This window comes from Python bivittatus, unplaced genomic scaffold (genome assembly GCF_059951505.1).
Source record: "Python bivittatus isolate LINGU-HERP-01145 unplaced genomic scaffold, Pbiv_v1 ctg000020_np1212, whole genome shotgun sequence".
Lineage (NCBI taxonomy): Eukaryota > Metazoa > Chordata > Lepidosauria > Squamata > Pythonidae > Python > Python bivittatus.
The window spans coordinates 111,054,601-111,077,503 of NW_028277030.1; the positions used below are offsets into that span (position 1 = coordinate 111,054,601).

The window sequence follows — 22,903 nt, forward strand, 5'->3', positions numbered from 1 at the left end:
CGGTGCCATGAATAGTTCTGAATTTATGTGAACAATGTGTAACTGTGAAAAATCAAAGGGCTTTATGTCTTTCTTAGGCTTTGTCAACACGCTTGCTAAAATCCAAGAAACGATGACACAATTGTGAGCATATATGTGTATTCCCTATATATAGCTGTGGATTTTATCATATAATATAACCTGAAGAACAAACACATGGACATCTAATTTATTTAATTATTCCAGGAGTAATAATCTGAAATAGCTTGCTATTTACAAAGATAAATAAATTTATCTCATTTATTGATGTTAGATAACAAGTATGGTTATATTTATGAACTTAGTTCTCATTCATTCATTCATTCATTCATTCATTCATTCATTCATTCAATGTATATATGTATCTATATGTATAGCCGCCCATCTCAAACCGATGAGAAACACTGGTATATGTGTACACACATAGGCATACACGTATTCCACTGTTTCAACCTTGGCCATTTTAAGATCTGTGGAATTTAAATTCCAGAATTCCCCAGCCAGTATTGATATATGCATAGGATATACACACACATACACACTTTGGACTATACACAGCTCCACATTGCTCACATATTACCTTCTGTATTAATTATATCTGTTTGTGCCATTGGTTGTTTTGTTTTGGATTTTTTTGAGGGTAGGTTGCAAAAATAGAGAATAAATTACATTTATTACCCATTGTAAGAAAAAAACAAAATAATCTGTTAGTTAAAAACAATGGTATTTCATTCTTCTCAGGAAAACAACTTTGAACATATAACTCTGTAGCTGAAAAATTGTAATGAGGTGATAATAATGTATGTAACGCTGATTCCTGCTTCAGGTTGTCAGAAAATTACTATTGTAGGGGCTAAAATCCTGGCTATACACTTTTAAGCCATTTATTTGTCAATGTCTTTAGGTTGTGAAACCAAAGAACTATTGCATAGTGTATCCAGATGTTTTTCACATGTGTTAGAACTTCATTGTATATATAATTCCTACAGGAATTATTTTTAAGATGAAAAATTTGAATATGAGTCCTAAAACATATTCAGAATGGAACTACAGATTTTTTAAAACATGCACACTTATCCCAAATGTTTAGACTTTTTTTTCCTTAAAGTTCAAGCAGTGAGGAGTTTTAACTTATATATGAATAAGGGAGATACATAATTCAGGGACAGTGTATGGGAATTGCTTGTATGTGCTATGATTATACATGATAGGATAGGATATTCTTTCAAGATGCAAGCTAAACATGGGTAATAGAACCATTCACTGAAAGTACATATAACATCAGCTACCACAGATGTGTCTGTAAGACTGTATGTCACAATTCAGCTCAGGTATAATATGTTCCCGGTTCTCCTTGATTTCCAGGATGCAAGACATGATATTTTGTACGATCTGCAACTTTCAAACAGCTTTTGGCAACAGCTCCACATTCAGAATACATTGCAAGAGTAAAAGTTCTGAAGACAGGTGTGATGATTGCTAGGTCTAAATCAGCAGGAGAGCATTTCAGCCACTTTAGCAAATTGTTAGTCCTAGGAGGGGACATCAAGAGTGTGATGAAATTCAAGCTGAAAATGATCTAAAGGTGAAGCCCTGGAGAAGCCAATGATTGAAATTAGAATTCTAAATGGATATCATATAAAGGGGCAGGATGTACAGTTTCTGGAACATCTGAAGAGAAAGAATCAAGCAGGTGCTGATTCTTAATTGAAGAAAAAATGCAGTGATAGGGCTCAAGTATTGAGTTATTCAGGAAATAGCTAGAAGTAGCCCAGAAAAGATATCTCCCTGCTTACCCCCACATATCTATATGTGTGTATATATTTTAAGACTCAGCAAGGGTCAGTGACCCTTTCTAGGTAAATATAATACTGATGAGGTAAATATACCACAGATAGCTTGATTAGTTCTTTGAACCCTTGAATTTCTATGGAAAACTATGTCTCCATATCATAGGAGTATTCTTTGTGATGGAACATAGGAAACAAACTTAAATTGTGAAAGGATAGTTGTTTAGCCAGATTTATTCTATAAAAAGGAGACTTTGCCTCCTGTTTGTTATCACAAACAGGACCTTCGAAATGGAAAATGATACACTGCTAAGACATGGCCTTTCCTTTGTTGTATTGCCTCTTTATGATTTATCCCCATTTTCCTTCTGCATCCCAGTTCAGGCTCTACTCCTTGGTAGTGTCATACCTGATTCTTTGCTTTTTGACATTACAAATCTTTTTTTAGTGTCTTCATTCTCCTGTCTGCAAATCTTTGGACATTCTGGAGTAAGCCTAATTTTGTCCGTCAGATTTTATGTTTTGAGTTGCATTAGAATCATAAACTGTAAGAGTTGGAAGGGGCATTAGAGATTATCTAATCCAAACCCCTGCCAGGTACAGGAATCTACTTCTACTAGATTGCCTGATGGATGGCCACCTAGTTTGTGTTTAAACACCACTAGCAAAGGACAGTCCATCACCACTAGAGGCAGTCTGTTCTGTTGTTCAACACCTTTTAGCATAAGTACATTTACCCCAATGTCCAAAAATCTGCTTCTGGACAATATACTTCTAAGATCCACTTCTTTATAATTTAAACCCATTGTTTTTTGTCCAGCCTTCTGAAACAATTCTGAACAATACTGCCCCATCTTCTATATGACATCCATTTGGATACTTGAAGACAGATATCATGTCTTCCCTACAGTCTTCTGTTCTCCAGGATAAGCACACCCAATACCTCCAACCATTCCTCTTAAACCTTTCCTCTCAGGTACCTTATCATCTTGGTTACTTTCCTCTGCTGTTCTCAGTGTCCTTCCTAAAATTCAGTCTTCAGAACTGGATGTACTAGTCTAGATGTGGTCTGACCAGTGCAATATAAGAGGAACAATGACTTATTTTGATCTTGACCCTTATGTTAATGCAGTCTAAGACTGCACTTGCTTTTCTTTGCAGCTACATGGTCATGTTGGCTCGTGTTCAGCTTGTGATCCCTCAGGATACCCAGATCCTTTTTGCATGTGCTACTGCCCAGTGTGGTTCCACCCCACTTTTAATTTTTCCTATCCAAAAGTCGGACTTTACATTCGTTCCTATTGAAATTCATCTTTCTGATTTCTGCCCATTGTTCCAAATAGTCAGGATCCTCCTGTATCTTGATACTGCCTTCTGAAGTGTTTATTTTTCTATCATCTGCAAACAAATTTTGTAACCTTTGGCCAGACAAACACTGGAAAAATCAACTTAGATCTTTCCTTCTTCCCTCCTCCCTCCCTCCCTCCCTCCCTTCCCTTCCCTTCCCTTCCCTTCCCTTCCCTTCCCTTCCCTTCCCTTCCCTTTTTTGTTCTCAAGCAGTTAACATCTCCCAGTTCTACATATAGTACAGTTCCTGAGGAACTGTAAATCCTCAGATATTTCTGACATGACATTTCCATTAAGTATAAAAGAAGCTTGAAGGGATCCTCTTAGATGACTGGCCAAGACAGAAGGTGTGCTGAACATTGTATCCTGGATTTCTGTCCTGGATTTGGATTTCTTCCCTCCATTCATTGTGGGCTCCTATAGTAGAGCTTATATGTCATTGCTTGGCTGTGCACGGGCAGTTACACTACAAATGAATCTTGTATTGATGTGGGTCTCGTAACAAAGCAACTTTCATCATACCATATTAGATAAATTACACTTTTTCTACCCCCTTGTTGGGTATTATACCTTTAACTCATTTTAGTTTCTTTAATGAAAACACAGTTTAAGTTTTCTCTATGAAACCATAGAAAAAGAGATTTTATAGCTAGGACTGAAAGTGACTAAACTTGACAACAATTGTATTTTATGACAACCTCTGCTTTCATGTCCCCAGCCTACTTTCCTATCATAATTTTTATTCCCTTTTGTGTGTTTCCCCCTTCTGTCTTTCCCTCCTCCCCCTTCCCAACTGCAAGAAATTCCATATCTCTGCATTGGCTGGAAACAAATCTCTTTACCGGGGTGCATTTTAATGGCGTGCATGCTTCACTTAAGTCACTAGAACCTTAACTATGGAATATTCAATTTCTTTGCAACCCAGAACCAAAGCTTTTCCTTGAGATCCATGCTCATAAGGATAGTGGAAGAATTAGTTTTATAGGACTAAATCAGATTAAAGGGGGGGGGGAATATGAATTAGATTTTGTAACAGATGGTGCATTGGAAATTAAAGGTGCTTTGCGAATGGAAGCGACAGCAGCTTTGCCTCTTTTTCCTCTCTGTCTTTCTCTTTCATGCACTTGATAGATGGGTATAAATCACAACAATCCCGTCTTGACAGCCAATTTTGTGAATTTGATCTGGTTAAAGACATGGCTTTCCTGCTCCACTCGCTGAAACTGACTTCTATTTTATTTTTATACAGCACCTTGTCGCATTTAGGAAAGCAGGATCACCTGTCTCTCTTTAATGACATTTCTTTAATTACACTTATAGCTCTTTAGCGTTAATTACTTTTCCATTCAGCCTGAATTCTTAGTCTGTCTCCTAGGAGGTGTTTTTTTTCCCCCCGCTGATACATATGCTATCATTTTTCTAAAAATGCTTTTCATTGTTAGCAGTTGTTGTCAGATCTATTCTAATTAGTTCTTAAGTATCAAAATCACTGTGGGTAAAGAAAGAACAGTCAACAATGAACTTGCATTGCTTTTATTTTGGCCAAGTCACCTGTAAAAATGGGTCTCCGCTGCCCCTTCCCCCAAAGGCAGCTTCCAAATTCAACCCTCTTCAGTGCTAATAGCACTACAGTAAGTTTGCATTTGGCCAGAATGGGATGTCCAGGTCTGGTTAATTTGGGGTGACTTCTGGAAAGCGAGGGGGAGTGGGGAAAAAAAAATAGATACAGAACAGGGAGGGAATCCTCTCCGAAGACGTGAAGGCATATCTTTAGAGCTGGCAACTAACAGTTGGTGGAAATAAAGCTCCCTCCTGGCAGTCAAATCAAATGTAGTAACAACTCAACGACTCCCTGCTGCTCGCTGACAGCATGGAGTAACATACTGGGACAAACATTCACTTAAATGCTGATTGCAGGAAAACGTCATTTCACAACTTGCCAAGCGCTGTTTTTCCATTCTTTTTCTCCCGGCTCCGGCCCAGCATTTCGCTTCTTTTTCTTTTAAGAATGGGGAAGGGGGTGAGGGTATTTGGAGATAAATCATGATCACTTTTGGGATACATTTGTTTATGTTTCTGCTAAAAGATTTTCTTTAATGGATTACCAGTTACTTGTTTATAGCCGCTTTTCTGGTTCTTAAGAGAGCGTCTACATATACAGGCCTTGGGCTAGAGTGGGTGACGGACCCCTCGTGCGATGCTTTGGTCTATTAGATTGTGCTTGATTTTCTGGACTTCTATTTTAGGTTATCTATATAGTATTGACATTTCTTCTTGTTTTATTTTTTTAACCCACCCAGAGTCATGATAGATTGGGGCAGCCTATACATTTCATTCATTGCATAAATAGATAAAATAAATAAATGCAGGTTGAAGTCCTGAGAGGAGCAGAGTTAGTAACTATGTAAGATCGCTGTAATATTCAACTACTCTTTAATACTTGCAGTGCATAGATAGTAATATTCATTTTTAAAAATGCAGACAATTGAAATTTAAACTCTTGAGTCTGGAGATTCTTGGCTGTATTTCCTCCTTTATTTTATTGCTCTTTTCTTATTTCTTTTGAAAATGACAGACAAATAGGCACTCATGATCCATAGCACCAGATTTGTGACTGGCACAAGTAACTGCTTTTGATGTTGTAATCACTTCAATATAATCCTTATTTGAAAAGCCTGCTACATCCTAAAATAAATCTTCCCTTATTTTTGTAGCATCTTTATTTTGTTTTCTTGACTGAATGCTATACTGGATTGCTTTCCACTATTTCAGTCTGTCTTAAAAAGGATGGTGGGTGAGCAGCTTGGGGAGATCACAGCTTTGTTTATAAGATTTCTTATCCTTCCTGCTCGCTCCAGGTGTGGATCTGTGAATTTGAGCCTGCAGGAAGGGAAGAGAAGAGGAGGCACACACTCACTTGGGTTGGAAAAAGCTGAACTTTCTGCTCCCATCCATTTACCATGAAACAGGCAAGGGGCAGTGCAGTATGGCTAAAAAGATACAACATTGACTGAAAAATTAAACAAATAACATGCTGGGTAAAACAGGGAGGAAAAGAGGCATAAAGTATTTCCTAAAATGAGTTGTTCCTAGTACCATAGGAACCAACTTTACTATAGACACAATCCAGACCAGACCATGTGCACAGAAGTTCCTGACCTTTAAGTCCGAATGCCTCCCAGGAACCCTGTGATTGCTGCCCAATGCGTGGTTGTGATGCAGTGAAGTTAGAGCTGTATATGTTTATTAAACACCCAAATGCCTGCTTGGCTATTAAGCTGTAGGAGGTTAACTATTTATACTAAAAGATGCCTGCAGAGAAAAGGAGTGAAACCTGCTTCCCTCCTCCCCCCCCACCCCCATGTTGCTGCAGGCTGTTTTTTCCTCAGCATGACATGGGATAAAATAGTGTAAAGCAACTGAATGCAGCGAGGTACAGGTGATTCAAGATCCTTCACATTCCTTTCCGCATAAAAATTGCTTTCTAACTCAGTGGTCATGTATTCTTTAACTCAGGTATATGTGCTTGAACTGACCAAACTATGTACAAATTCAACAATTACCCTGATACAGAGAAGGCAATCGTATATATAGAAGATATCCATGATAAGTGGCCTGGATTTTGTGGCTGGGGAACTGGAGGTCATACTACTTACCATCTTCCTTTGTCTCTTTCTCCTCATTCTGTATCACAAATAATGCCAGATGACTACATAATAGCCACTCCATTGGGGGGTTATTTTGGGGGGAAGGACAGGAAGACTCTGAGATATTGGGGTATCTTAAAAAAAATGGAACTTTTTCACTCCAAGCAGTGTGGAACTGAAATTTACGAGTGTAATGACCTTTTCATAGTCCTAAACATTTGTTTCCTCATTATATTTTCACATGCAACCAGATGAGAATGACTGATACTCTGATTTAAAACAGTCATGTAAAATCATGCTTTGATTTTAAACAATCATGAAATGGAATAAAGAAAAGGTATTTTATAACTTATTCTAAACTAATGTTTAATTATAATTTTAGGAACCATGATTCTTCATATCTCAATTTTTGTTTTATAGAATAAGCAAGGGATGAGTATAAAACAGACTCTGGAGCAACTAACAGTATTCCCTTCTCATTTAATAATTCTTCATGCTTTATATTATTTGGAGTACACTTTTATTAAATGCCTCATTTTACATGGACTGTTTGCTAGGTATAAAGCAATTGCAATATTTGCACGTATTGCAGGACTAAGCAAATTTAAGGCTACCATGGAAATGTTTGCCCTTTGATTTTTTTAAATGTATGTCTGCCATGGTAAAATTAAATTTTAATTTCATTTAAAAAGCTGTTTTCCCAGTTGCAATGTTTGCAATTGTTAAATAGTGAAAAGTCATGAAAGTGTTTCCCCATTCTAAAAACATAATAAATGAGTGACGTATTTCCACCACTCTGCTCCATATTTTCACAGGACTTTGAAAGTAGTGAAGAAGAGAATGAATTTAACTTACTTCCATGAAGAGAATGTGCACATATTTGTTTATATGCATACCACTTTTATGTCTGTGTGTATATACACATCAAGTATGTGCTTTTCACAGTATTTTTAAAATAAATTTTAGATGCGAATAGAAATTGTATTTGGCCTTTTAGAACTTTTAGAAAACTAATTGTCTAATGACAAAAACATTGCACTGCTTTGTAATTCGATTTGGAAGACTTGGTTTTGCTTCTCTTCAACAATTAGAAGTGAATTAGTAGGCATTTAAATTAAGTGCCATTCAAATGTTTATTTAAGCATATAACAGTTTCGCTCATGTATAGGTGGTCTTAGCTTAACAACCACTTGTTCACCAACCATGTGATCTTACGACGCTGCTGAATGAGTGGTATTTACAACCAGTCCTCATACTTATGTCAGTTGCAGCATCACCATGGTCATGTGATTGCTGTTCGTGAACTTCTTTGCCAGCTTCCTACAAGCAAAGTCAATGGGGAAGCAGGCAGGAGGTTGCAAATGGTGATCATGTGACATCCTCATTTAATGACCCATGGTGATTCACTTAACAACAGCAACTGGAAGTGCTGAAATTTCTGTCACTAAGTGGTGTAGTCATGTGATGTTGCGCTTACAACCACGTCACTTAGCAACAGAAATTCCAGTCCCAATTACCATCATTAATTGATGATTACCTATATGCATTTAATTTTAACATTGGTTGCTTTATTTGAATAACATAATCATAGTAACATAAAAGCTGCATATTGTCATAATTTTCTTCCCCCAGTCTAGGCATAAGGCCATGTAATTTGGTTTTATTTGTGTGGAACAAGTCATGATTTGCGTGGTATAATGAGATGAAACTATTGCTGCTAATGTTGACCTTGCAAGTAAAATTTAGCATCATGTCATGGCCTTTAAAGATCTGTCTGCCCCAACAACTGCAGAGATGGTGCATGTCTAAGGACACATTTAATGAAAGCTACATTAGTGCATATATACAGACTTGTTAAAACACTTTGTCTCACTAATATTGATTAAATAGCAGTAGTTTGTTTAATGCAAGTGTATTTTTTCAATTATTACATTACTTAAAAGTCATCAGGGTAATAGTGACTATCAGTGAAATACATTAGTTATAGAATAATGCCATGAGAATTGATTTGGATTTGTCAAGAAAAGAAAAGACATACCTTCCTTTCTCTCTCTTGTCCTATAATGCCAAAACCCAACTGAGATGCTAGATAAGAGGATTCTGTATAATCTTGATATATATAAAATGTGCATGTTTTATAGGCTTATAGATTCCTCTCTACTACCCAAATAAGCATTATATCAATGAATCTTTCTGCCAGTTAATTATGCAAAACATTGCATATATAATTACATAGCATTATTGTGCATGTAACAGTTGTATTGATCCATCAGTTGCTTACATATAATATTTAGAGCTGTAAACACGAGAGGGTAATTCTGAAGACAAATAGGACCAAGGAAATTAACTGAAGACAAATTATGCCTGCTTTTGATTTAACCCATATCTGATACAGTATTTTCTGAGTATTTTCTTAGTCCTGTCATGTCACATTGCACTAGTTTATTTCTTTCTTGTGCTTATAGGAGGGATTCATCCTTGCTTATTTGAGATAACTTTTGTATGGCAACTACAAATGTGTTTTTCATCTGAGGAACACTTTGAAACTGTCCCCACATTAATTAGTGTACAAGATAAAGAGAGGGAGAAAGAGAGATTGAATAGGGTGAAGGGGAGGATAGTTCTGAAACATTTTCTGTGCCCCCTTTTTAATGGGGCCTATTTTCTCTTCATTCTTCATTATTTGTAACTCAAACATAGTGTGAAGTATAGTATTCTTGCTTTTTAGCACAGTTGGAAAAGAGGAATGTTATGAATCCCCCACAAGAGGAGATAAGTGTCTGTCTATCTATCTATCTATCTATCTCCCCTCTCACCCCTATGGGTGGTATGTGTCTTCTACAATCTTGGGTCCCCTACCAGAGGCCTGGGACTTTGAGGTTCTGCATAATATCTTAGCTGTTCCTAGCACTGCACTCTTCTGGACAGATTGCTCTGATGTTGTTCCTGTGATCTGTTGGAGCCACTCTCCCAGCTTAAGAGTCACAGCCCCAAGTGCTCCTACCACCACTTTGGCCTTTACTTTCCCCATCCCCCTCTAGTTCCTCCTTCAGGCCCTGGCATTTCTTCAGATTCTCATACTCATTCTTTCTGATGTTGCTGCCACTTGGCACCACTACATCTATCACCTTCTGGTCCTTATCTACTACCAAAGTGTCTGGTTGATTGGCCAGCACCTACCTGTCTGTCTGGATCTGGAAGTCCCACAGGATCATTGCCCTGTTATTCTCAACGAATCTTCTGTGGAATTTCCCATCTGGACTTGGGCTGCTATGACCAGTGTCTCAGTGCTGTCTCTTAGTCCGGCCCTTTCCAGCCACTGATAGGATTTCCCAGTGTCAGTCACCTCAGCTATCTCTCAGTGGTACATCCCATGCAGGGTCTTGCTTTGCCATGGCATTTCCTCTGCTTGAACTTCCTCCCATGTCTGCTGCTGCCTCAGGCATTCTCTCAGCAGATCATCTTTGGGTGCATCTTACTGCTGTACTCCTGGATGCTTGAGTTTCATCCAGGACAGTGGCTTTGACATTCACCAGACCCCACCCGCCCTCTTTCCAGCTGGTGTACAGTCTCTGGGTGTTGGACTTGGGGTGAAAACCTCTGTACATTGTGAGGAACTTCACATCGGCAGCCCCCCATATCCTCCTTTGGCCAGCTAACTAAACCAGCAGGTTATCTGATGACTGGCAGGATGTACATGTTGATGGCATGGATCTTGTTCTTCCCATTGAGCTAGCTCTTCAGGACCTGTCTTATCCTTTTGTGGTACTTGGATATTGCTGTCTTCCTTGATGCCTTATTGTGGTTCCCGTGTGACCGTGGGATACCAAGGTAATTGTAGCTGGTCTGTATGTCTGCTATGTGGCCTGCTGGTAGTTCCACCCCATCAGTATTAATTACCTTCCCTCTCTTTACCACCATCTGGCCACACTTCTCCAATCCAAATGACATCCAGTGTCCTCATTGTAGATCTGTGTCATGTGGATCAGCGAGTCAGTGTCTCATTCACTCTTAGCATACAGCTTGATGTCATCCATGTAGGGGAGGGGCTGATGGTAGTTGCACTCTTGAACTTGTATCCATATCCAGTCCTTGTGATTATCTGGCTGAAGGGCTTCAAGCTTATTCAGAGCAAAAGCGGGGACAGTGCATCACCTTCATATATACCACACTTGATGTCCACTTGTGCGAGCTGTGTTGAGTTGACTTCCAATGTTGTCTTCCACAGTCCCATTGAGTTCTTGAGGAAGGTTCTTAGTGTACTGCTGACTTTGTATAGCACCAAGCATTCACAGATCCATGTGTATGGCATTGAATCGTAGGCTTTCCTGTAGTCAATCCAGGCTGTGCTCAGATTGGTCTATCTAGACCTTAAGTCTCCGACGACTGCTCTAAACACCAGAGCAATTGGTGTTTTGAGCCTCTGGTGTTGTTCCTAATGCCCTTCTGAGCTGTGCTGATGTACTGGCCCATGTGATCCTATAGCTTGGTGGCTATGATGCCTGACAGGACTTTCCATATTGTGGGGAGGCAGGTTATTGGCCAGTAATTAGATGGTGCTGTTTCCTTGTGGGGATGTTTCATGATCAGCACTGTCCTTTCTTGTGTTAGCCAGTCTGGATAGGAGCCTGCTGCTAGCTGTTACTTTCTTTAGCCAGTAGGTGTGGATCATGTCTGGGCCAGGTGCTGTCCAGCTCTTCATGTTCTTGACCTGCTGTTGGATGTTGCTATTGTGATTGTGACTGGTACCTGTTCTGGGAGATTGCTGTGGTCTGCTCTCAGGTCGTGCTGCCACTTTGCGTTGGTGTTATGTGTCTTCTCTTTCTTCCATGTGTTCTTCCAGTACTGTTCAGTTTCTACTGTTACTGTGTTGTTGCACTGCAGTTGGGAGTACACCTTGGATGGTTCTTTGGAGAACAGGGCATTTATCTTCATGGCCTCTGCTTCTCTAGTGTATCTCCTTAGCCTAATAGTCAGTGCTGTGAGCCTTTGTTTAGCAGTCTCTAGGGCTTCAGATGGAGTCAGGCCTACAGTATGTATTTTTTCAGTAACCAAGTCTTATTCTTAATCTCCACACCCTTTTGTAGTTCCACCAGCTGACTTCTCTCTGAATTGCCTTGATTTTAATCACCAATCTCATTTTCCGAGGGGGGGGGGATGTACTGCTGTTCTTCTTGATCATGTAGCCAAGCATCTCCAGGATTACAGGGCCTATAGCGTATACCAGTTCATTAGTTTGAGTTATGCTGGTAATAGTGATTGTCATGAGGGTCTATTGGCATCTTCTAGCATACTATTTGATGGTACTTCTCCACTGAGCCTTGGTAATCAGTCTCGAGGGTTGACTGTAGCTAGTTTATCCATGATTTTATGCCTCATATCAGCTACTGTGCTCTGTAATGGAGTGGGTAGTAATGATGTTCCAGCTTCAGGTGTTGGCTGCACATCCAGTTGTTCTTCTGGTTCTTCTTGAGTCTGGGATATAATGTGTAGTTGGTCTATCTCAAGTTGTACCCAGTACCTAGCTTCCTCTTCACTATGTTGAAGTGTTGGGTAACTAGCTGTTTCTCAGTTAGTGTGGATGTAGGTCTTCTGTCCACCCATAGTTCCTGCATACATTTCATATATCCTCTCTCATTAGGTCTACTGTTGTGGTAGCATTCCATCAATTCCAGATTCTCTTGTCTCATCTATGTATGGTTTGTTCCAGTAGTCCGCTTATCGTCAGATTGTCCTGATTCCCCAGTATCTGGTGTGGACCTTGTTAATCCAAGCAATGTTTGAACTGGCATGACTCTCTTAGTTGGTGTCACTGTCATATCCAAGGTAGGAAGGTGAAGCATTAGGGGGTCTTTGCCCAAGGGCCCCTACTGGTAAGATAGGTACCATCCGGGATACAAACCCCAGTCTCCCACATCTAAGGGTGGTGCTCTAATTACTACGCAATCCAGCTGCTCTGGATACATACATACATATAAATTAAATAAGAAAAAAGTTCTTATTTATTTCTATATAGGTATTTATTAAAAGACAATCCTAATATAATGAAATGTCCTTTTGAGATAGGATTTGTTATGTTTAGTAATAGTCTCATCCATTAAGGTTAACCAGGCACCCCTTAAGATATTCCTTATTAAAAGAGGGGGAAAAAAACCTTTCTATTCCTTTCCCAACTAAGCCAGTGCACCTTAATGCAATGATGATATGTTAGACACAGCAGTTGTCAAAGCATCGTATTACAGTGATGCCATAATGACACCCTGTCTCTGTAAAGTAGTCATGTTTTCTCAAATCACACGTTGCACCGTTGATTTCTGACATGACACTTCATTCAGTCGCTTTCCTTTTTTTCGGCATTGCCATTCTCTGACAATAGCAGCTGGTGCCCATTTTCCCACTAAGTGATTCACATTTTGCCACTTTGCTAGAGTGCAATTAGCTGAAGCAGAAAAAAAGTGCTCATTGTAAAGTAGCTCAGCTGAGATTGTAACTCAACTCCATAACAAGAGCTGGCGAGTGAGTGCCTTGAGGTGAGCAGTGTGTTGGGGCACAGAAAGCAACGTTTGGGCTTTCTGTCTTCTCTCACAAGAAGTAATCACTCTTTGGATCCTGGTCTTTACTTTCTCATTCTTCGTTGGCTTTATTTTTTCCAAGTACAAATGACAAGTTCCATCCTGCTGCTGTTTCTTCTTCTCCTCTATGCACAGTATACTATTTGTGCCACAAATTTAAAATAGCTATACTATAGTCATATACTTAATACTGATGTGTCTGTACCTTATTAGTTTGAGATTTAGTCATGCTAAGAGTACAGCTACTGAAGTTAGTGGGCTCATTTAGCTCCAACTGTTTTAAGTCCTGCTGATTTCAGTGTGGAACTACTCTAAGCATAACTGCCCGTTCTCTTCTGGGAAGATGAGATTAATTGAGTAAATAAGTAAAATGAATAATACTTTATGGATGACTAAATATTGTTCCAACTTGTTTGGGCTATGTGAACTTAGGGTACATATGTGTGACATGAATGTCTTAATATGTTTTAGAGGTTTAAATGTATTCTGTATTATTGATATTCATATAGCAAGGTTACAGTAAGAATATTAGCCAATATGCTTTTATTTCTAGTATTCTCTGTAATTCTGTTAATATAGTAAGTATTATTCATTGTATGAACTTTGTTCTTTTAAATTCAGTTCATTTCCAACAATGATGTCCTCAATGGGGTTTTGGTCCTTAGCTCTATGGTGGCTAGGGACCATTAATCATAGCTATCACTGGAATCTTCAGCAGCCCTTGTTAAGATATTTTGGAAATGTGATGTACAAAAAAAATATATTGTCAACAGAAGATTTTTTTTGTTTTGCTACCTTTGAAAGGATGCCTTTGAGTTGCCTTTCTACCTCCAGCATCCCCATAGGAAGTTGTCACATGCAGAATCTGACACTGAACTCTGCGCTGATAGTGTCTACACCGGCAGTAATTTCCATGGCCACCAGTATGGCAATAAACTCCTTCCTTAGCACCTATCAGGCTTCTTGCCCTACCGAGAGTAGTTTTTTAAAGACTGATTTCAAAAAAGTTAAATAGAATGCTGGCATGTGCAAAGCGAAGTGACAGGCAATATCATTTTCTCTATTTAACAGAATGCCTCTGGAACCTATAATAATTCCATAAGTATTATAAAAATGGTGGTACCTGCTACTCAGAACTTTGTTTGGAAATGTGCCCATCTATCCAGAAGAAGAGAACAATAAGCTGACTTGGTAGAAATCATCCTAAGGGCTAGATCAAATGGTAGTGCAGAAATGCATCAATTTGTCTTCTAGTGTTTTGTGACTGGCTTTGCTGACCAGACCAGTCATTGATAATGAACAAGCCATTTGGCAGCAATTTTCTAAAAGTGAGGAGCAACACATGGTCTTAAATGTCACATGAAACCACGGACCAAGAAAAGTTACTTATCCCACAGCCCTAGCTATATACCTCCATGTTTTAAGGGGGTTTTCCAGTCATCTTTGACTCTAGATTTGCTTCATGGCCAATTGTCCCTAATAGCAGTTTATAATGTGGCATGTAAGGATGGTGGTTGCAAGGGCAGAAATAGATGGGAGTGTTGGATGAATGGGAGTTTAGAAAGATTGCAGCCAGCTGAGGGAAGCAGGAGAAAGAAAAGGTCTTGTCCTAGATCTAGATCAGTGTTTCTCAACCTAGAGAACTTTATGATGTGTGGACTTCAACTCCCAGAATTCCCCAGCCAGTCTTGTCCAAGATCTAGATCAGTGTTTCTCAACCTTGGGAAACAAGGCTGGCTGGGGAATTCTGGGAGTTGGTCCACACATCTTAAAGTTCCCAAGATCAAGAAATACTGACCTAGATATTGCTTCCTGTTCTTTTCCTCTCCTGCCAACAGACTAAGTTATTGTGATTTTGTTTACTTAATTCTATGCCTGTTTTCTGTTCAAGCTGAATATGCAAGGTGTCTTGCAGAGCAAAACAGTGCTATTCCCCATGCCCCCTCCCCCCAGGTAATAATATTAGATTTTTTTTAGAGAAAATGGGAAAGTGGGAGCAAAGCTGCATTTTGTAGCCTGGGAGAAATGCAAAAGTAGGTTCTCTAAAACCAGAGTCCTCTTCAAAAGTGCCTATGGATTTGTCCAGACCAGCTTGTAATGGGAGAGGCAGTCTCTCAAAGTTAGACCTTAAGCCATTGGGGGCTTTAAAGGTTAATGCAACATTTTACACTGAACCTTGAAGACTGTACCAGTTCTGAGTGGTGATCAAGGATGGAACATATGCTTCTCTATTAGCATGGTTCGTGGAGCCATCCCAGAAATGCCTTCCCAAAAAGTGACTACGGTATTTAAATTTGTTCTTGTCTCTCTTCCCATCTCTATTGTGACCATGAAACCATAAGTTGCTTTTTAAATTCCTGGAATGCATTGGCAGAAAGAAGATATTTGTCCAGACCAGCTTGTAATGGGATTGTATTGTAATATAGTAAATAAGTTTAAAATATATATTAAATCCCTGCTTAGTTATTAGTGTTACAGTATCAGATCCATTTCTCTGCCACACTGCTTTATTATGATAAAATCTATTTATTAGGTAGTCCTCATTATCTGGCTGATGGCTGTTGGTACAAATTGCAAGTTAATTATTTTAAGAGTCTGAAGGAAATAAGGTTATAGCTCGCTATTTGAGCATATGCTTTGGATGGGCTCAGGTTTGACTCCTGCCATCTCTCCCTAGTGCTGCAAAAGTCCCCATCTAGAATGCTGAAAAGAAGGTGGTGGCCAGTACAGATGAAACTTAGCTAGGACATGACTCAAAATATCCCCATGCTATTCTTCTGATCTAAAAAACCTCTTTCCATATGCAAGTCCTTTATTGTCTAAAATATGGCAAGACACAAATGGAAGAAAAGTACCTGGGGGAAAAAAGAATTAAAAGTCCATAATGTGCTCTTTTTATTTGCTTTTATTTATTTACACACAGCATCTGTATCTTCTTTGTTATTAGAAGAATGGTGAAACTTGCTTGTTGTGCTATATAATTTTTTAAGCTTATAGATCCTTGTCTTTTCATTATATAGATGAAAGGATTAGGCTTCTTTTTCATATGAATTACCATTTCATGTTTCTGGTAAAATCAATTTACCAGAGCTTCAGAATAAATACTGTGCAGTTAAATATGAGACGTATTATTTCTCATTGTAAATGTTAGCTACATTTATATTTTTATTAATCTCTCGTGACTTAACCCCCCCCCCCCCCCCGGTATTAACAGTACAATGTGGAATTAGACTAGGAATAAACATTATAGAATCCTGGCTATTTTACAAATACCAGGTATAGGAGGCAAAAAATCCACATGGTCATCTTTTTTATACTGGTCTTCTCCAAACTGATGTCCTCTAGTTATTTTAAGAGTACAAATCTCAGGCTGAGTTGGGAAATACTGTCCTTTGTTCCTAAGAGTACGAAACATAGGTTAACCCCCATATTTTGTTTTCCTATAGATCTCCACCATTTGTCTACAACATGTTCTCAGTCCTTTTTTTTAAAGAAGCAAAATTAAAATACCCTCCAACATACATACCAAAAGACAAATTGCATATATAAACACAACATTAAAATCCCCTCTTTTATACAAGGAAGACTTTTAGGAAAAATTGTTTGTTGAAACAGGGTGAAAATTTATCTCATTTACAAAATAACTCCAAACATTTGACAGAATTATTCAAAAATCCTTTTCCTTGCCCCTTTGTTAGAAGAACAAAGGATTGATTTCAGTCCTTACAAGGTATACCTGTAAGGTACAATCTGTTAAATAAAAACAATAAATAGGAAAACAATTTACCAGAGCTTCAGAATAAATACTGTGCAGTTAAATATGAGACATACTATTTCTCATTGTAAATGTTAGCTACATTTATATTTTTATTAATCTCTTGTGACCTAACCCCCCCGTATTAACCGTACAATGTGGAATTAGACTAGGAATCCAGATAAAGCCATCATTGTGAGAATAGCTCTTTCTGACAAAAAAAAGTGTTCTTTTTGAAATAAAGTTCTATTCACTACATTCCTCTTAGACTTAATGTGAATTTTAGTGCCTCTAATTTTAGATTGAAGTGAGGTCTAGAATAAAAATCACTGGCTGACAATTGAATTTATAGACAGTTGTTAATATTTCAGACTTATATAAAAAGGCTGCAGGAAATCTGGTAGAAGAAATACGAATTAAGCTTGAACTCTTATACTGGGGGTGTATAAGGTAACTTCAAATGTAATGAGAAAGTAATGATTAGGAAATAATTGCTCTGTTATAGAGGTCTGTTTTACTTGTCACTACCTCTCATAGCAAGCTCAGATAATGAGTGCCAACAGGTTTATAGCCAAAACAGAACCACTGGAAAACAAGATAGGGGCATCAGCATGTTGGATGGAACCCCAAGGTTGGGAATACACAAATTAGTACTATTCTAGTTGCAACTGGAATGTTTTTAGCAACATTTATGGGAAATGAAAATGGGAGAAATAAATTAACTTTCAGGGAGCAGGACAAAATTTTCGGTAGTAGGGATTTTGAATTATACTTCTCTTTTTTGTTGTCTCCTATTTTTCCCCTTTTTATGTTAGTGATATAGTGGTGCTATTGCTAGTACATTTCAGTTACCATTTACTCCTAGAGTGTCTTGGAGTAGAATAGTATAACTGGGTTCAAATATTGTACCAGACCAAAATGTGGTTTCTTTGTTTTGGCTTAACATGTAAACCAAATTAATTGTGGCTTATTCAATAAACCATGATAAAACTATGCCTTAGTATAATATGCCAACCTAATAACTATATCATTATGTAGCTGGGTTTACGTATTTTCCTCTTCATTTTCCCCAGAACAACTACCCTGTGAAGTGAGTTGGGCTGGGAGAAAGAGACTGGCCCAAAGTCACACAGCCAAAGAAACTCATTGAGTGGCTTTTTCAATCACTCTCTCTCAACCCAACCTAGTTCACAGGGTGATTGTTGTAGGGAAAAATGGTAGGAGGGAGTGCTGTGTACATTGTCTTAAGCACCTAAGCAAAAGGCAAAATATAAATCTAATATATACATACACAAATAACTATAGTTAAGACACGGTTTGGGTCTGGTTCCGGGTAATGCTAAGTCATAACCACTAGGACCTCATATGCTTACTGTGAACCAAACTTCACACATAAGTTCATGATATGTGTCTCCAACAAGTGGAACTTACCATTTTGCTGCTTAAATAGTGTTACCCAAATTTTAAACAGAAGGAAATACATCTATGTGGCATTAATGGACTTTCTGATATAGCATTTTTTTCCTTCAGTAGCCAAGGATAGATTTTTACAACAGATTGCTCCAAGGAATGTGCATTACCTCTCTTACAAGATGAGGTTGATGTAGTGATGAGAATGGCTAAGTAGAACTTGGTGGGGGATCCAGATATAAGTGTATGTATATATGTGTGTAGATAGAGAGAGTGAGTGAGTGAGTGAGCAGTTGTCCTTCTAGTTAATTTGCTCAGGAGTAATTACATGGCCCATTCCAGAGAACTGAGCACAGGATCTTTTCCTTACCCCATTTTTTCAAAACAAAAGAAAAATCATCCCACGTGTCTTAAATCTCCATTCTTATCAAGGATTAAAAAAAAAAAAAAACCTGTGTGGAAAATGGAGTTTTTCATAAGAAAGAAAATCTGTGGCTTCCTAAATATAAACTTAGTTTTAAAACAGTTTGTATTGTTTCAAAGGTAGATCATTTTTACTCAGAGGTATCCAACACTTACAGTCAAGTTCTGTAATTACTAGATTGTGAGAGAATTATTTGATATTCTGATTATAGATATGTACATTCCTATGTCAAAATGAAGACATAGACGTGTTCCTGATAGACAGCAAGAAAGCCAAGCTTTAGTAGCCTAATCCTTCTCACTGTATCCCCTGATTGTAATGTATTTAAGAGCTGTCCAACCAGTATAAATTAATAAATTGTGTAAGAACTCTACTTACTTGTGTAAGAACTCTACGCTGAAAGGAATTCATAGGGCTGTGGTAATTGAGTAGTGATCCATTATCTTTCAAATGGTCTTGAGAACAATGTTTGAGAATAAGAAAAACAAAAGAATGAGGGATTTATTAATTACAGATGTATTAATTACACTAGTAACCACAAGGCAGAAAATGGAGAGGAAACCTGATTGAATGCAAGGCATCTGAAACATTTTCCTCTTCAGATAGTGGAAAGCCACATTTTCGTAAGGCTTTTTCCTTAGTTGGATACCATATTGATTCTATTTCTCATTATTAAGATAATATCCAGGTAACTGGTGACAAATTCTGTGATGAACAGTACTACATATTATGGCTGACTTTGGACTTTCAGATCTGCTTCAGCTTTTGCATCTTGATTGGAACCCTTAAGCCAAATTGGCACTCCAAGTGCCATGTTCTCATCCTGTGTCATCTTTTCCTCTGGAGAAGAGTGATCAAGGTGGATGTGACAAATACTAAGCTTGTAGTTCCATGCGTAGTTTAAAAAATGCAAATAGCTGCAGACAATGGGCCAAACAGATAATAAACAAACTTCAGATTAAATTTTAATTATTAAAACCATGTTCTGCTAAACCATATATTAACTGATGAAGAAAAATCTTCCTTAGAAACTCTCAAGAGGTACTTTAAAAAGGGGCATCTGAGCCTTGTGGCCCTGTCTGTTGCACAGACTGCTGTCCTTTCACCACAGGCAAGACAGAGAGAAATCAGCATTACACCTTAGACGGTGACCAGGCAGGTACAGAAAAGACAGGCCTCTTGAGATGCTGAATGCAATTTTAATATGATTGCTTTAACCTTACTATGTGTTAATTTTCTTTACAGGAAATATTTAGGGCTGCATTTTATTACTTACTAGCAAAGTCTGTAAATGAACTTGCTAAAAAATTCTTTCCCCCTTCCAAGTTCTTTGTTAGAAGGTTGGGCAACAAGTGGGATCTTATTTCACTTCCTCTTTTGGTTTTTATCCTGTCTTTATTATTTTTATAAATAACTCAAGGCAGCGAACATACCTAATACTCCCTCCTCCTATTTTCCCCACAACAACAACCCTGTGAGGTGAGTTGGGCTGAGAGAGCGTGACTGGCCCAAAGTCACCCAGCCAGCTTTCATGCCTAAGGTGGGACTAGAACTCAGAGACTCCTGGTTTCTAGCCTGGTGCCTTAACCACTAGACCAAACTCGCCATATTTAATATTTCTGAGCAATCAATTAGTACTTTTAAAACAACATGACAGTTCAGTCATTTGCCCATTGGAGTTGCTTAACAGTTTAGAAACTTAATAAGTATATAAATGATAATAGATGGGGTTTTTTTAGCCTTTAAGAACCTTGATTTAACAAAGGAATATGGGAACTCACATTCATTTCAGCTATACTTTGTTTTTGAAAAGGATTTTAGGGCTGTTTTTATGTTGCAAATGTGTTGAACAAGATAAATATATTTCTTGACTCTGCTGAAATAAGCCAATATATATGTAAAAAATCATGACAAAAGACAGTTGGCTGATTGAGAAGATAGAACCAAAGTTTTGAAAGCTAAGAGATTCCTTGCAACATTTCCTTTCCAAATTTGATTAAACAGTCATATTTTTAAAAGGTAACATGTTCAAGTTTGGTAACAGTTCATGAAGCCTGTGGAGAACTCCACCCATTTATCTGTAGTGTTTTTTCACCTAAAATTTAGTATAGGGGGAGATGGGTGGTGTACGTTTAATAAATAAATAAAAACAAACAAATAAATAAAAATGAGATAGAAGAATCAGTCAGGCTGATACGTTGTTCAGGATTAGAAGCTATTTTTTGTTGAATATTGACCCAACTCAAATTTTCCTCTGTTGTGAGTGAAACAGATTTCACTGCATTCTTGAAAATCTTTCAAAGGGTACGTTAGTATGGTGTTTGCCATGACAGCACTGTCTCTTCAGTTAAGAAGCACATAGCAATCAATCTGCCACTTAGCACAACTTCTTTCCCAGTTTTGACAGTCAAAAAATGTGCAAGTTCAGATGTTTTTTACTACTTTGAATACCTCCTTTTTAATAAGATGACATCAATGATCTCATCATCTGACAAGTAAAACTTCTGTTTGCTCCTTTCAAGAAGAGCAGAATTTTCTAAAAATAGTCAAATATTGGCTTTCACATCATACAGTCTTCCAGTTATATGGGATGCGTGCATTATTATTGATTAATCTTAAGGACAACAGCTAAAATGTAATTGCAGACAAAGCTGATGAATTCTTCCATTTAGATTTTATGAAACAGAAATCAAGCTTAATTATCTGCTGCAATCAGAGATCAAAAATCTCTTTATAAATTTCTTTAAAAATGATTTATTCTTTCATACTGAGATCCAATCAATATAGAGAATACAGTTATGCTTTAGTGAAACTTGCTGGCAAAAAAGAATTTACTGAGCAAAACATTCATCTGAAATATGCAGAAAGAGTTTTGATTCTCTCTGCTTTTAATGTTAGTGGAAAGGGTGAATGTGTTGCCATAAGGGAAAGAAGTTCTAAGAACAATGTGGTATTGAATTCATTGTTGCTGTATATGACAACTTTAGAATTTGCAGAGGTGATTTGAAGGAAATTTGAAAAAGGGAGGGACTAAGCTTCAAAAATAAATTGTATTATGTCTTTTAAAGTTTTTGTCTACAGCCAGTCTGAAGCTTTGCTACAGCTCTGTTATGTCCTTATGCTGATTACCTTCATGTAAAACAAGAGGTATTGACTAATGAATGAATGATGTACGGTCTTTAGCCCTTGCAGCACTGCCTTTAAAGATCATTGTCTTTAATGCACAGAAACTTCTTTCTCTCTCACTCTCTTTACAATGCAGGCTCCTTTGCAGAATGTCAAGCAAGGATCGACACATTGATTCTAGCTGTTCGTCATATATCAAGACGGAACCATCGAGCCCCGCCTCCTTGACGGACAGCATCAATCATCACAGCCCTGGTGGCTCCTCTGACGCCAGTGGGAGCTACAGTTCAACCATGAATGGACATCAGAATGGGCTAGATTCACCACCACTCTACTCTTCAGCCCCAGGTCTTGGGGGTAATGGGTCTGTCAGGAAACGATATGATGATTGCTCCAGTACCATTGCTGAAGATTCACAAACCAAGTGTGAATACATGCTGAACTCAATGCCCAAAAGATTGTGTTTGGTTTGTGGTGATATTGCATCAGGGTATCACTATGGTGTGGCTTCATGTGAGGCCTGCAAGGCTTTCTTCAAGAGGACAATTCAAGGTCAGTGCTTGATTACCCTTTTCTTAGCTGAAGAAAACTACAGCACAATTCTCTCTCCCCGCCCCCACTTTGTTTTCTATGAAACCATTTTGTTCAATTTGACTAGGTCCAATCATGCTTGTGCTAGGCTCCAGTGTAGTCTGTTGATAGTGTTATATGAGTGAAGGCTGCACAGTTTAGGTTGCCACCTTCATTTTGATATAAAAGTTTAGATTAATGTGTCTTGTCCATAGAAGCCTTTTTACTTTCTTACCCACTCTTCT

The 22,903-nt window shown here is 38.1% G+C and overlaps 1 protein-coding gene across 9 annotated transcripts in view; it reads left to right on the plus strand.

The window, feature by feature from the left end:
- ESRRG (estrogen related receptor gamma) overlaps positions 1-22,903 on the plus strand; it is a 439,525-nt gene that overhangs the window by 265,445 nt on the left and 151,177 nt on the right. For all 9 annotated transcript variants that reach the window (XM_088146649.1, XM_088146629.1, XM_088146635.1 and 6 more), the window contains one exon: positions 22,225-22,640. In XM_088146649.1, coding sequence (XP_088002775.1) covers positions 22,238-22,640 — 403 coding nt within the window. In that variant the 5' untranslated portion in view covers positions 22,225-22,237. The remainder of the gene's footprint in view (positions 1-22,224; positions 22,641-22,903) is intronic.